A 14069-nucleotide genomic window follows, 5' to 3' on the forward strand; every position below is an offset into this window, starting at 1 on the left:
TTGTAATTGAGTTGGTAATTTGGTTGTTACTAGAGGCTTTTTTACCTCTGAAAAGACCAAGCTTTTAGTATAGAATAAACCACTAACATTCAAAAAAAAGCTTTACTAAAACCATTCCATAAGAACTGCCTAGAAATAGGTAAACAGCACCTCATTTCCACCCACTAAAAAAAGAGGGTCACATGAATAAAGACACCAGTACTCCCAAAAGCCAACAGTGATATTGGCAAATGCAACAGCTAAGTCTTAATAATCTCAGCCTTCATGGATCAAACAACCTGTTTTGAGTCTGCACAATGTGAGTAGTTCGGCAAAGCATCAATTTCAGAGACTAACAGTAAATATTCTACTTTTAAAGTCTTCTACAGCACTTGATCCCTGGAGCACTTAAATGCAGAAACCACGAACCTGACATTGAATTCCTGTACTCTCTATTCATAGAACATTCTCCTCAAATGCAGGCTATACTAAAAAAATCATCCATTTCTCTGATTCCAGTGTTTCTATTTTATAGCAATTCAGAACATGTCTGTCAGGATTCTACACAAGACTGTTATTCATCGAGACTGGCTCAATTTATTAGTGTAAAACAATCCTAAGAGTTACAGGTTTAATCCTCAGGTTTAATACAGGTTCACCTACAAACAAAACAAAAAACCCATGTAGTCTAAAGTCACTACACTAATTTATAGTCTAGAGCTGTCATGGTATAGAACTGCTTTCTAACTTGTGCTGGAATTAGACTCCTGTGGGCATTTGGAGGGCTACTACGAAGCAGGAGGTACCCTGGTACTCTATTGTGCCAAGTCATTCTGAAAGATCTGTCCCTTGATCTCAGCAATTCAAAGGGCACAGGATGGGCTGATACAGCTGCACGACTGACTGACCAGAGCACATCAAGCTCTAGAGGTTACACAGGTTTTGAATAAAGGCCATCCAAGAGAAGATTGTTGCAAACTGAATGTACCTGAAACGCCTGGTCTAGAGGGATACAAAGGTATTTTTTATAAAAAGATGACCAGAGAGCAAATGGTGTTATATTAATTCACTCTAACTATGACCATTTCAAGAGAGGTAGGCAGTAGTTTATCAAGGCTTTTATTTAGAGAAAAGGAAAGTTAGGCTGTCCAATGGGAGTAAGACATCAAATGGCACTGAGATTTAAATGCAAACCACCAAAAAACCCCACCCGCACCAGCCAATTTCCCTGTAAGAGATGACTTCCTTTATTTTTTTAGTTACTGAGAAAAATTGAGTGGCAGTGACAACTTAATCTAGAGGAGGAAGTAGTGATAATTTTAAAAGTCAGTCATAGCTTTTTTTGACAAGTCATTAGCCTAAGATCATGAGCCATTATTTCCTGACTGTGATTATCACTGACAGTCATAAGGTTATGGCAAACACTGCTCAAAAAACCCTCACTGTAAAACAATCCATTTTGTTATCGAAATGTTTATATGTGGGAGCATATCACACCCATAATCCTTCCTATCATAAAGGAACTAAACATTCTAGTATCAGTAACATTCTGCCCCAACCCTATCTCCTGGTCTGTGTTATGTGGAGTCCTCAAGTGTCCAGGAGTTCTTACCTTTACGCCATGGCCAACATCATCCAGCACCGTGTAGTCTATAGGTTTTCGAATATACCTTACAGGACGTTCCATGTTCGCTGGTGCTATAATTTTGTGAGTTCTTGATGTGTTCTTATTGGTCGTCAAAATGCCTATCTCTCTGCGAGCGACCTTTTCTTTATGGATGTCCACAGTCTAGATTAAAAACAAGAAAGTATGGGTTTCTTTAGGCATTTGCTATTTTCTTTACAGAGCTAGCTACATGTTTAGGCTTCACTGTTAGACAAAGAGTCTGAACTGAGTTAATGCTGCTGGAAGGATGCCAGTTTATTGATGAAATTAGTTTAATCTACACGAACCTTGTTAGAAAATTACACCTTAATGAAATAACCAATATTAATAATAAAATTACAATTATACGTTACTGCTTCGACACTCCAAAGACACTATGCAGATACAGTCCTTGCAGATTAACCCTCAGCGTTCTTATGACTGACACTGGTAATAAATTACTCCAACTCCACAGCTGGGAAACCAGGACAGACAAGCTAAGCAATTTGCCCAGAGCCCCAGAGGGGGACTAAGCTTGGGAAGTCTGCTGAAATTTCTTTCAGCAAAGCCATCAGTGCATATCAGAGTGAGAGTCTGCACAGGGAGGGACTAATTTCAGCACTGGGGCTAGTTTCAGTCATACTGTTTATAGCAGCTTTACTGAAAGAATAAAACAAAGCTTTAAAGATGCAAGTAAAGGAATATAAAATATGCTGCATTTTATTTTAAAAAAATTTAAAAAAAGAAAAAGAGACAAAGATCAGTCCAGCAGTCTGTGAAAAATCACACTAAGCTTCACATAACCGACACATTCTTCTACATGCAATGTAACCACTGCTTAAACCCTAGCTGAAGGAGAACAAGTGCAAATCAAGCACTGGATGCCATAGGAAGTCCCATTTCTAGGAAGCCTATTTCAAGATTCAGGGATTGAATGTACTAGTTTAAGTACCTACTAGAACCTCAGGATCTCATTGAAGGAGATGGTATCCGACAACAAAACCCACCCCTTTGAGCAAAACCTATCAAGCTACCACTTTATCCACTGAGGAAAATAAATCTTAGTCTATAAGCATCAATTCCTCCTAGAAAGCCTGTCACAGGGAAAAAAAAACATTGACAGTTCAGGAAGAAGAAAAATCCTTGTCATCCTAAATACTGCCTCATTTAGGTACATCTCTAGAAATGGTTTAATCTAAAATGAATGTTGTGATGTGCAAGGTTTTGTTTAGTGAAGCAAAGTCAAAGATGAAGCACAAAATTAGTTGATATTTCTACTTCTATATGAGGCAAGATGAAAAAAGCAAGATTAGTATCCAGGAAATGAACATTTCTAGGAAAGCCAGCATTTAGCATTCACTGTGAAATGTCTTCAGCTGACCTGTTTTTTTCATTAATTGGTGCACATGCTCAAATAATCTTAAATTCTCCTGACTACAAAAAGACATAAACCCTTCCTTAACAGTTTTGATAGACGACATTGCAGATTACAAGCAGGAATACAGGTAGAGAAGCACTTAAAAGCAGTGATACCAAGCAAGCTTGTTTTCAAAGCTAAATAACAGACTATTTGTAACACTGCAAAAGGTTCTTTTACTTTGGAAGCACACAGAATCTTAATAGAAATAAGAATTGTAATTTTCCAAAGCAATGCAAGACATTGAATGTGTATGTCTGCATTAGCTTATCTGGAATAAATTCATTCACTGTCCCAATAAAACTTTGGAACAAGCTTTATTGTTCTAAATGCTCACACTGAAAAATCCCTGAGTCAGGAATTTAAAAAATGCCTTTCCAAATGAGACAATGCTATATACATCAAGTATTTACCACTACATCAGTATCAGATATCACCCACTGCACCCACATTTTCTCTTGCAGCCCATTTCACAGGTGATAGAATGAAGACTAAAGAATCAGACTAGCCTAATTTTTTTCAAATGCAGCTATTATTTGTTCTTTTCCTTTTAGAGACTAAAACACACATATCAGTTCTGCCTTTTTGTTGTTTTCTTGATCTTGCTGAAATATGAGTGCTGTGCTACATGTTCATCTCTTCCAATTTTTCTGCACAACCTGAACCTTTCTGTTCAATTACAACAGCAGGTCTTAAACTGTCTTACAAAACCCTTTAATAATAAGCAACTCTTCATATTTTGTAATACATGAGCACTGCATAGGAGAGAAAAAGAAGCAACTTTGAAGTCCACTGAATAACATAGCAGTTTAGGAGGCTGACAACATCAATTTAAAAAACATACAACAGTGTTTCAAAATAGGGGTTTTTAAAATACAGCCATGTCCCTTGAAATAAATCCATGCTAGTTCTAGTTCATCCTCACAAACCAAATCTGTTGTTACTAATAAATTCTTTTTTTCTTCAGTGGATGGGCAAAGATGCATCTTTATACTAAGAGTTCTCTTAACATTGATAGCAAAAGAAAAAAGATAAAACAAAGCCCTTCAGAATACAAAAAGATGCATCTTTTTCTAGCAGGTAGTCCATGAAACTGACTTTTCCTCCCTGCAATGGACAATGAAAATTCCATAAGTTACTGGAACAGAGGATAAGAAATTCCAGGAACAGATGCTGTACTATACATGCTTTGGAAACTGACATAAGTAATATTGCCAACAAATTGTTGTTAATGAAAAACCTCTTAGAACACGAAAAGCCCATATATTAATTTTATCAGACAATTTATCCAAAAAGCATTGTGCAGTGATTTGTAAAGTCTTTGCATGAATTTCAGTAAGGCAAAGAAAGCCAAAAGAAGAGTATCTGTACCATAGTGCAGGGCCAGCAACAGAGCACATTATGTAAATCCTGAAAGGCATTCAGACATGCCCGTGCAAGAGACTGATTTGCTGTTCAAAGTAAACGAGACTTCAACTCCTACCACATCTGGTGCACTGGAAAAGCAAGGCAGGGTTTTACCCCTATGCAAAGCAACGGCTCACAGCATATGCTTTGCCCACAGCTACAGGGTGATTGTCAGAGCTACTAGACAGCATCTTACTTCTTCAAGAATTTACTGGGGTTTTTTAGATCTGCACATTATTAAGTCTTATGTGAACATCATGCAAAACGAAACACACAACAACTGGTCATTCTTCTATTTTCATTTATATTTGCCTGATGTTCATCTGGAAGTTTATTGTTTAGTCATAGACAATGCTTTTCACTTTCAAAAGATGAAACATTCAATACACAAGCAATTTTTAGTAGGACAGCAAAGCTTTCCAGCCAGTCTACAGTTAATTTCCAAGAAAGACAAACCACATATACCAGGTAACAGCCAAAACAGACCATTCTCAAAGCTCTGGTCACACTTGACGTCTGTAGCCACGAGTGTTTGTTCTGATATGGCAGCAAGACAGCTAAACAGTAGCTGGTTTGTGGTTTCATGCACAAAACCTACTTTTAGATATCAAAAATGGAGAGGAGCAAAGTATGGCTAGCTGGCACGGGTTAGCACAGGTTAACAAGCACTTGCAAGCAGTCAGACCAGCTTCAGGTATCTCTGGCCCATGCTGAAACAAATACATAACATAATTTAAAATTTGGGAAACAGGGCAGGGATTTTCACTCCTAGACAACATAATCCAGTGAGACAAAGCCCAGCTTTATACTGTTTTGGAGAAGAGGGAAAAGACAGTCCTTCCAAAAGCACAATGTGCTTCCTTTGGGAAGCAAATTTAAATGACCTCGTCAAACAAACCCCTTTGCAATTACAACTGAGTGCCAGGGACTATGCCAGCTAATCCAGAAGCTTCGAGGTTGAAGGAACTGTTAATTATTAGCTGTCTCCACTATCTGTCTTCTTCAAACCATATTAAAAAAACAAACCAACAATCAGTTGAGCAACAGGATGTAGAGTTAAAATTTAACTATTTGCTTCCTTAGAAGCAGCCTCAAGGCCAAGGGAAGCACAGCAATGATACAGCAAATAGTTGTTCTTTTATTATCCTGTGCTGCAGATACCACTCTACCCATGTGCTAGAGTGTGCTAGCCCAGAACAAAATTTACAATAAATAGAGACTGAAATATCTCTGGCCAAGCTAATATTAGGATATCTAAACATTTTAATAAAGCTCACACAGACAGGGGTATTAAAATAAAAAAGGAAAAAGAGAAACAATTCAAAGCTCTACGGTCTTTTTACTCCTGAACCACTGCAACTCAAATTTATGAGCCAGATACTTGCACAGCTACCACTTCTCTCACTAAATGCATACCCAGCTGCGAAAGAGCAGAGAATAAAAAGAATAACCTCAATCAAATCAACTCCACTAACTAAGCACCATCAACTTCAGGCTGTCCTGAAGGACAGGACAACTCATTACAGTAACACCACAAATTTACACCAAGCAAATACCCTTTAGATTTGTGTTAAATTAACTGATATTGCAGAAGTGCTGCGCAGGAAAACTCCACTTCTGGTTTCCTACTTTGCTCCTCCCCAGTTCCTCAGGAATGAAGCTGTAACAGCACACACTCACCTGACAGAGGGGACAGGAGAAGCACTGTGTGGTGCTCCATAGCTATCTTTCCAGCAACCTGGAAAAAGCTGCCGGGCTTTCAGGAAGAGCGAATGCTAGGAGACAGAACAGCTTCCTAGCTCTCAACTGTGAAAATGGTGGCTATCAGGTAAAACTCCCCAAAAGAGAGTCTAAGATACAGGGTAGAAAGTAACAAGTTAAAGAATAAAACAGACAAAAAAAGCCCACTCCAAAACAAATAAACAAACATACACCACCAAAAAACCCCCACTCAGCAAACTCCCTCCTCCCCATCCCCCCCCCCAAAAAAAAAACCCCCAAAACTCAAACCACTACATGAGTTTAATGAAGAGCAAAAAGTCACTTCACAGGCATTTCCTTGATCTTAAAAAATCTAACACTCAAACACATAAGACCAAAAAAAAAATCCGAAGATTACACCACCACTTTTAATGACAGCTTTTCAGGCCATTTCATGCAATGTTTTTAAGAACTTTCACGTCATACAAACAAATGCCCTATGCCACACAGAGCTGCAAGCCAGTAACTTTTCAATTTGTCCTTAAATTCACTCAGATAAGAAGGAATATAAGATCACAATCCACAGGCTTCCTTAACATCCCAATTTCTCTAAAGCAAGGAGACAAGGAAGACCAAGCAGCTTATTACTGGCAACAGTTCTCTGCAGTTTTGACATTGTTTCCCTTTTTTGCTTTTTCAGTTTGTGGTTAAATATAGGGTTGGGTCTCTTACTAACACTTTATTTCAGGCAAGTAGAGCCCTGATTACAGGGCATCAGTGCTGTACATACCTAAATGTCAGCAGAATAGATTACAATTACTTTATACAAACAAAACCCAGACATAAGACGTATCAGTCATGCAAGCAGCATGACCCACTACCGCTTCCCACCCCCATCTTCCTTCTGCACTTGCTGTAATTACATATCCTGGGCCTCAGCAACCTGTTCTGCACAAACTTGGTGCTGTACTTCCCCAAAGGAATCTGCTCCACACCTGAAGTCCTGTGTGCACTTTGGGGCACCTCAATGCAAGAAGGACAAACTATCAGAGCATGTCCAGAGGTGGGTGACCAAGATGGTGAAAGGTTTCAAGGGAAAGCCATACAAGTGGCTTTGTTTCTTCAGCCTGGAAAAGTGAAGGTTAAGGGGTACCCTCATCACAGCCGACAACTTCTTCATGGGGGGCAGCGCACAGGGAAGGCGCTGACCTCTCTTCTGGTGAGCAGCAATAGGATATGAGGAAATGGAATGAAGCCATGTCAGGGGAAGTTCAGACTGGACATTAGGAAAATGTTCTTCACAGAGAGTGGATGGTCAATGGAACAGGCTTTCCAGGGAAGTGGTCAGGGTCTCAACCCAGTCAGAGCTCAAGCAGCATCTCGATGACACTAAGTCATATGGTCGAGCTTTAGGGAGTTGGACTCGATGATCCTTATTGGTCCCTTCTAACTTTAAATGATTTTATGATAAACACTGCATTATTGAATTCCAAGTTAATGGAAAGAACAGTATTTCATCCATTCTATACCTGAACAGTGAGATTCTCTTAACCAAAGGACACTGCTGGCATTGTAAGATAGAAGAATTGCTTAGGAAAAAAAAACCCCTAAGACCTCTAGTCAGAGACAAGTCAATTGGAACACTAGATTTGACGTATCACATCACAGCAATTCATCAAATATAGAACCTTCTTTCAACAGAAACCGCTCCTGATGTGACACAAAACACTGGGCAAAGGCACAGGTTTCAGACTGAATCTCGTCAATATAACCATGCAATGCATGGGACAATGAGGGAGGCAGAGGAAGTTTAGTTTCCTTCCTCAACCTGTGGTACAACTGTCTGGATTCCAAGTTTACTTCTTCACATTTCAATATGAAAGGTAGTATCTGTTCTACTGCTCACAAAAAAATCAGTTGCAGCTTCAGATTTAATTGGTCATACATGGCAGTAAAATATATATAGTTAAATGTTAAAAACTTTATAACATAAACAAATATTTTGTGCTACAAGTTCACCACCCAGACTATAAAGTGTAGTGTTAACCAAAGGAAATGTAACTTTAGAAACAAACATTAAGGTGCTTTTGGCATCCCTTAATAAATAAAAACAACCCAAACCTTCACTCTTTGCAATAAACCCAGCTTTAATATGAAACCCTTACTGTCATTCTCCAAAACAATGGATTTCATTGTCTTGCTATATAATTTATACAGTAAGCCTCCCTGAAATGAAAATAAACTGGTGAGACTAATATCAACCTGTTCTCTTTTAGAAATACAAATTCATTCCACTGCTACTTCCAGAAACAAAGCATATTTACTAAGACCTTTTAAATAAATGAGTTGTGGTTGAGTAACAGAGCTGAAGAGACCTGGACAATGCACATTGCACAGGCCACCTGCAAAGAAGTCAGTGTGACCTACAAAAAGAACAATGAATTCCCCAGCTTTAATTAGCTCGGTCAGACAGCTAACTTCTTCAGTGGGAGCACCATTTAATGCTGTTATTTTGTAAAGAAAGTTCAACACAGGGAAATGTGAATATATTTAAACTGCAAATAAATATTTTACAGAAAAGATCAATTATAGGTTCCAGGCACATCAGACATGAAAAACACAAGTGAGTAGTTTGGGGTTTTATGACATCATGGACAATCAGACGTCTACACAATGTTACAAATTACATATTTTACTAACTCTTGATGGAAGTGCTAGTAACTCGAGTATTTGACTTGAAACTATCACATATATTACATATTGTCTGATTGCCACCAAGATACTGTTCAAGAAACTGAAGAAATTTACCTACAGAAATAAAATAGTTTACTTCCATCTCTAGTCCAGGAGAGTCCAAGCACTAAGCAGGTCTGGCCTCATAGGAGACACAGAGAGCAGAGCATCAGTGCAACTGGCATCGGTGACCCTTGTTTATCACTGTGCACACACATTTATTCCACGGGGATCTCCTCCAAAGTATGAGGCTGTACTGGTGTTGGGAATCATAACTGTCAATTCCATAGAGTAGAAACTGTTTGAATACGCCAGCTGTGACCATACCAACTCTGGCCAGTTTGGTTGAGCATTTGCCTCTTCCCAGTTCTTCAGCACAGACATCTGGTTCAGTTAAGCAACGTATGAGAAGCATATAAAAAAGCTGAAAGAAACTTCCACTGAAGTACTGCCCTATTATCAGGGACTGGTGGAGTCAATCCTGTCTCTAAGGTAGAAGACTGATGCAATCTTTTATCACGCCCAGTTAGCCATCAATTGTGTGAAATTCAAGTCCCTAGTTAGCTTTGAACGAATTTCATAAGAAGGTACCATACTAGAAGCTTTCTATTGGTTATCTTTCACAACAAAAAAGGGAAAGGCCTTTCTTACTATTCCCCTCTTCAAGAGATGATTTCAAGACATTTTCAGCCTCTTGGACAGTAACCAGAATCAAGTCTGCTAAAGCACAGTCAATTTATCAGTCAATCCACAGAAGAAACCCAGTACTAGCAACAAGGAACAGTTACTAGAGGAAAAGAAAAAGGGAGATGTCTTTTTTCAGTTCCCCAAATTCCTTTAAGAATATAAGGATTTCAAGACACTTTTATTTCACATAAACAATCCTTCAATCCAATTTTCACTAAGGCTAATAGCTGACCGAATACCACTGTCTAAAGTCATTTGAGAATCCTCAGAATATCCTGCCATGCCTTTTGAACCTGCAACATGAAAATAAGGTTTCCTATCACTCTGAAGCATTTGGACATTCGAGTTTCACCTTGTGTGTTTGCTCTGTATGTGATGCTGGCAATGTAGGAGGCAACTGAAATAGGTTTAAGAGTTGTATTTCCAGAGCTGGAAACCCAGCAATGTTTTCTGGTAGATTTATAGATAGAAGTTTCTCACACATTCTCTTCAGTATACAGACCAGTGACAATAGTAGGACAGGCTCTCCAGAACGCTTCATCTTCCCAAGTCCTGGTAAATCCAGGCCTCTTAAGGTAAAAGGCTAGAGGAGCCAGATAAGCCATATCTCATGTAATCTGTCACCTTCCTTTTCCTGCACAGAGGGCTCACATTCAAGAGCTTTTACAGATTAACACAATGAACTAAGGCCATCAACACAGATACATACAGCAGCTTTCACAGTCCATATAAAATGTTTGTCACCAGAAGAGGGGGGGAAGGCACTAGGGAGATCAAAAGAAAAATAATGAGACAAGTACTAAGTCCCACTTTCAGAAGCAACTCATATGTAAATGTACACTTACAAAATACATTTCTATGCATAAAATGTAAATATATATTAAAAATAAAATCATAATGCTAACAATGCATTTTACTAATATCATCCAATGGAGAGGAGGGTTTAAAAAGTGTTGATTGTGGGCCTTATTTTGACAGTTTATCACTGTTTCTTCAATTATGTCTGAACACAGATTATATGTCAGTTTAATCCTATGGAGCTAGCCCCTGATTTAGAATTTAAATCTTTCTTTATATACACTAGCAGTTTTTCTCAGATTCTCCTAGCAATTGCCATCAGCGTAAAGCAAACCACATTTCAGCAATGTTCACATAGAGGTTTTTTTTTTTTCTGGGATATCAGGACAGTTGGAGGGGATAAATGGTCAGGGAATGAAGTATACCATAGACATCCCATTTACTCAGAACTGTTTGCTTCCTGTATGTTTTTAGAATTCAGAAGCACAGAATGTAAAACCATAATGCACACAGTTTCACAGCAAGTTTAAGCTGTATTCATTTCAAGACATACTTAACAAAAAAAATTATTCCTGACTGACAGAACATGTGCTTGCAAGTGTTTATAAAAGAAAAAAGCCTCATTAAAATCAAGAAACTGAAAACAAAAGCTAGAGAAATAGGCTTAAAGATTACTAGCCATAGACAAATAGCCTCACCTTTAACCTTTCTTCCAAAGGGAAGACTAGGATTCACTAAGAATTGGACCCCAACTGGACCCCAATTTCCAAAACACAACTTGTGGAGTGACACATACACCTACACAATTGCACAGGAAAGAGAGGCCTGCTCAGCTAAAGGATTATTTCTATAGATGCTTTTCAGAGTACCCTATTGTCAAATCTAGTCACGCATTCTGCTGGAGAAGCTGAGCAGAAAGGGGACACGAGGCAAGGACAGACCAGAGGGGCTGGGAGCGGGTACATGACATTCTAGGACAAGAATCAGAGCAAAGAAACCAGCCCACTCGTCCAAGAGCCAGACTTGGGTTCATGCCTGATTTTTCCTTCCTGGTGCCAAGTGGAAATTGGAGGACTGCTATGGAGGATTCATATTCATCCCTCAGACAGCACTGGAGGAAAGAAGCTTCTCACATTATTCTCTTAAATGGCTCCTTCAAGCACTTTCATGCAAGAGGCTGATCAGACAAAATGGGGCATCTGACAAAAGCCAGTAGGTCTCACCTGTGAAATGCCACCTCACAGAATTAGGGTCTATGCATGAAAAACATCTTTGGAGACACAAAAGGAAGTCTCATCACAGCCTCACCCCTGCTCCCCACTTTCCCCGACTGAAAGGAAGTTGATGTCAACACAGAGCATAAGGAGGGGAGGTCCACAGAGTATCTCTGGGAACAGGGAGAGCAATGTGGGAAGTAAGACTGGCAGATGGCAACTGAAGGCAAATGGAGTTTAAGTCCTACAGAGGAAGAGATTTTAGCAGCTCTAGAGAGGCCCTTGTTATGGAAAGAAAACAGTCAAGGCAACAGTCCTCCCTCCTCCCCACTGCATTGGTGAAATGCCAGAAGCACTTTGCTAAAGTTCACATAAGCATGGGGGAAATGGAACTTCAAACATCTGGAGTATGGAGGTCAGACAGCGCTGCAGAAGCAGCTGGCCCTGCACGCAGAAGGCGGCTGTCTGCCAGGATGTCAGTGAGTGAAGAGGTGGGATGGGTCTGTGGCTAAAAGCAAGAGCCTGGAAAACAGCAGATTGAAGTTCTATTCCTGGCTCCGCCAGACTTCCTGTGCTATGCCAAGCAAGGAGCTTTGCTGCTTGGGCTTGGAGCTGTGCACCTGCAGCAGCACCAGGAATAGACAGAATATAGGTGGGCACAGGTACAGGCAGCACTGCCACAGCTACCTGCTCTGAGCACAGCAACACAGTAACAGATTGCCCAGATTTCTCTGTCAAACACCTTACACTGATGTTTTTAATTGCTAATGAAAATGCACAAGTGAGTTACAGATCATACTTCCTGTGCTTTGGCAAAACCTACTGCCAATTTTAACCACTTGAGCAAACTAAATGTACAAACACTGCAATAAGAAGTGCATTATAACATTATTCATTTAAAAAAAAAAGCACGAGCCCTCCAATAACCTGTGAGACATGTTTATATGGAGTACAACAATTTTTGTGTTCTAGATAACTTTTTTTTCTTTCAAATGCAACTGCTACTTCAATACCTTCTTCAAGAGCTTGAGTATAATAAACAGGTAGAAAAAATGCATCACTAATGTAGATCTCTGTGGGAAGATACAGAGAAGAAACAAGTCCATGTCTTTTCAGCATCCAGTGTCAGGAGTGGGGGAAGGGAGAGAAATAGCTTCCATAGTTTTATTCCCTGCTCTGACACAAAATCCCTGATCACTCTAGAATATAGTTTCCAGTATTAGCAGGAGATTCAGCTGTGGCTGAACCCCACACCCCACCCTTTCACAAGCACTGCATGACAGGAAGTACGAACCCAGCTCTGCACCAGATCAGAACTACAGCACATGGCAAAATGACTGGCAACTTTAGTTTCACACTGTACAACAAACACCTTTCTCAATATCAGTTCTTCTACTCAGCCCTTCCTCCAACCCACCACCTTCCCTTCACCAAGACAGGATTCCAATAAAAGAGAACTACCACAGTACATTCCCTCTCCTCTAGTGTTCTACACAGTGAACTGAACAGACATTTCAATGTTTAACTAACACCAGTTGCTGATTAAAACCAGTCTTTAAAGTGGAAGACACTTCAAAAGTGAAGAGTTTCAACAGTACAATCTGAAGGATTTTTGACAGAACAACATTTGGGATGTGCAGTTGTGTTACATTTGTATTCAGCTCTAAAAAGCAGATAAATGCTTTTGATTATGCAAAGTCAAAATTCTAGCTGTATGCATGAGTGTATTTCAGCCTGTGAAATTAGATTTTAGTTACTTCAAATTTTTTTTTTTCTGGGTATTCCTGAAGATATGCATGAGTAAGTCAATTCAGAAGACAAAGAAAAAGAAACTAAATATGCTTATGCAAGCTTCCATGTAAGAGTTCCAACCTTTTAAAGTAGCTGACTGAGTCCCTCTTTTCCATATTGGAAGCAATGCACTTGTCTAGAATGAAACAAAACATACAAACCTAAATAGATTTTTTGACTGTAGGAAAGCACAACAGAAAGGAAAAATTAAACGGCTTCTTCAGTAGTTTGGACTCACTAAAGAACCACCATGGGAGTAGAACAAAACTGTATGTCAAACGAAAAGCATTCTGTGTGCCAAAAAAAGCAACTTCATAGGAGATGAACATGTGCAATTGCAAAGAGCACTGCAGGTGGCTGAAAAGGAAACCATCTAAAAAAAGCCTATGAAAAATAAACTCAAGAGAACAAGTCTGAATTTTCTGAAAGTTTGACTGAGGTAAGGTGCTGATAAAGCTGTAACAATGACAAGTCAGAATGCTTATGCCTGAACAAAACAAAACAAAACAAAAAAACCAAAAAAACCCCAAAAACCCAGTACTTCACATTTAGTTGTAAGCTGGCAAGCCAAATTGGGAAGAGCACAGAACAGAATCCATGCCAAGAGAAAGTAAGCTAATATTACCTTAACCTTAATTTATCACCTCTTCAGTGCTTTAGTTAATCAGCTCTAATAGTAAACATAAAATATTTTCCA

General features: G+C 39.2%; 1 protein-coding gene across 12 annotated transcripts in view; it reads right to left on the reverse strand.

Annotated features, from left to right (window-relative positions):
* The window catches only part of ABI1 (abl interactor 1), a 78263-nt gene that overhangs the window by 27200 nt on the left and 36994 nt on the right, over positions 1-14069 (reverse strand). For all 12 annotated transcript variants that reach the window (XM_042043019.1, XM_042043022.1, XM_042043016.1 and 9 more), the window contains exon 3: positions 1592-1768. In XM_042043019.1, the coding sequence (XP_041898953.1) occupies positions 1592-1768 (177 nt within the window). The remainder of the gene's footprint in view (positions 1-1591; positions 1769-14069) is intronic.

This window comes from Corvus kubaryi, unplaced genomic scaffold, assembly GCF_017639235.1.
Source record: "Corvus kubaryi isolate FWS band 111438036 unplaced genomic scaffold, C.kubaryi_AGA036_p1.0 37398, whole genome shotgun sequence".
NCBI lineage: Eukaryota > Metazoa > Chordata > Aves > Passeriformes > Corvidae > Corvus > Corvus kubaryi.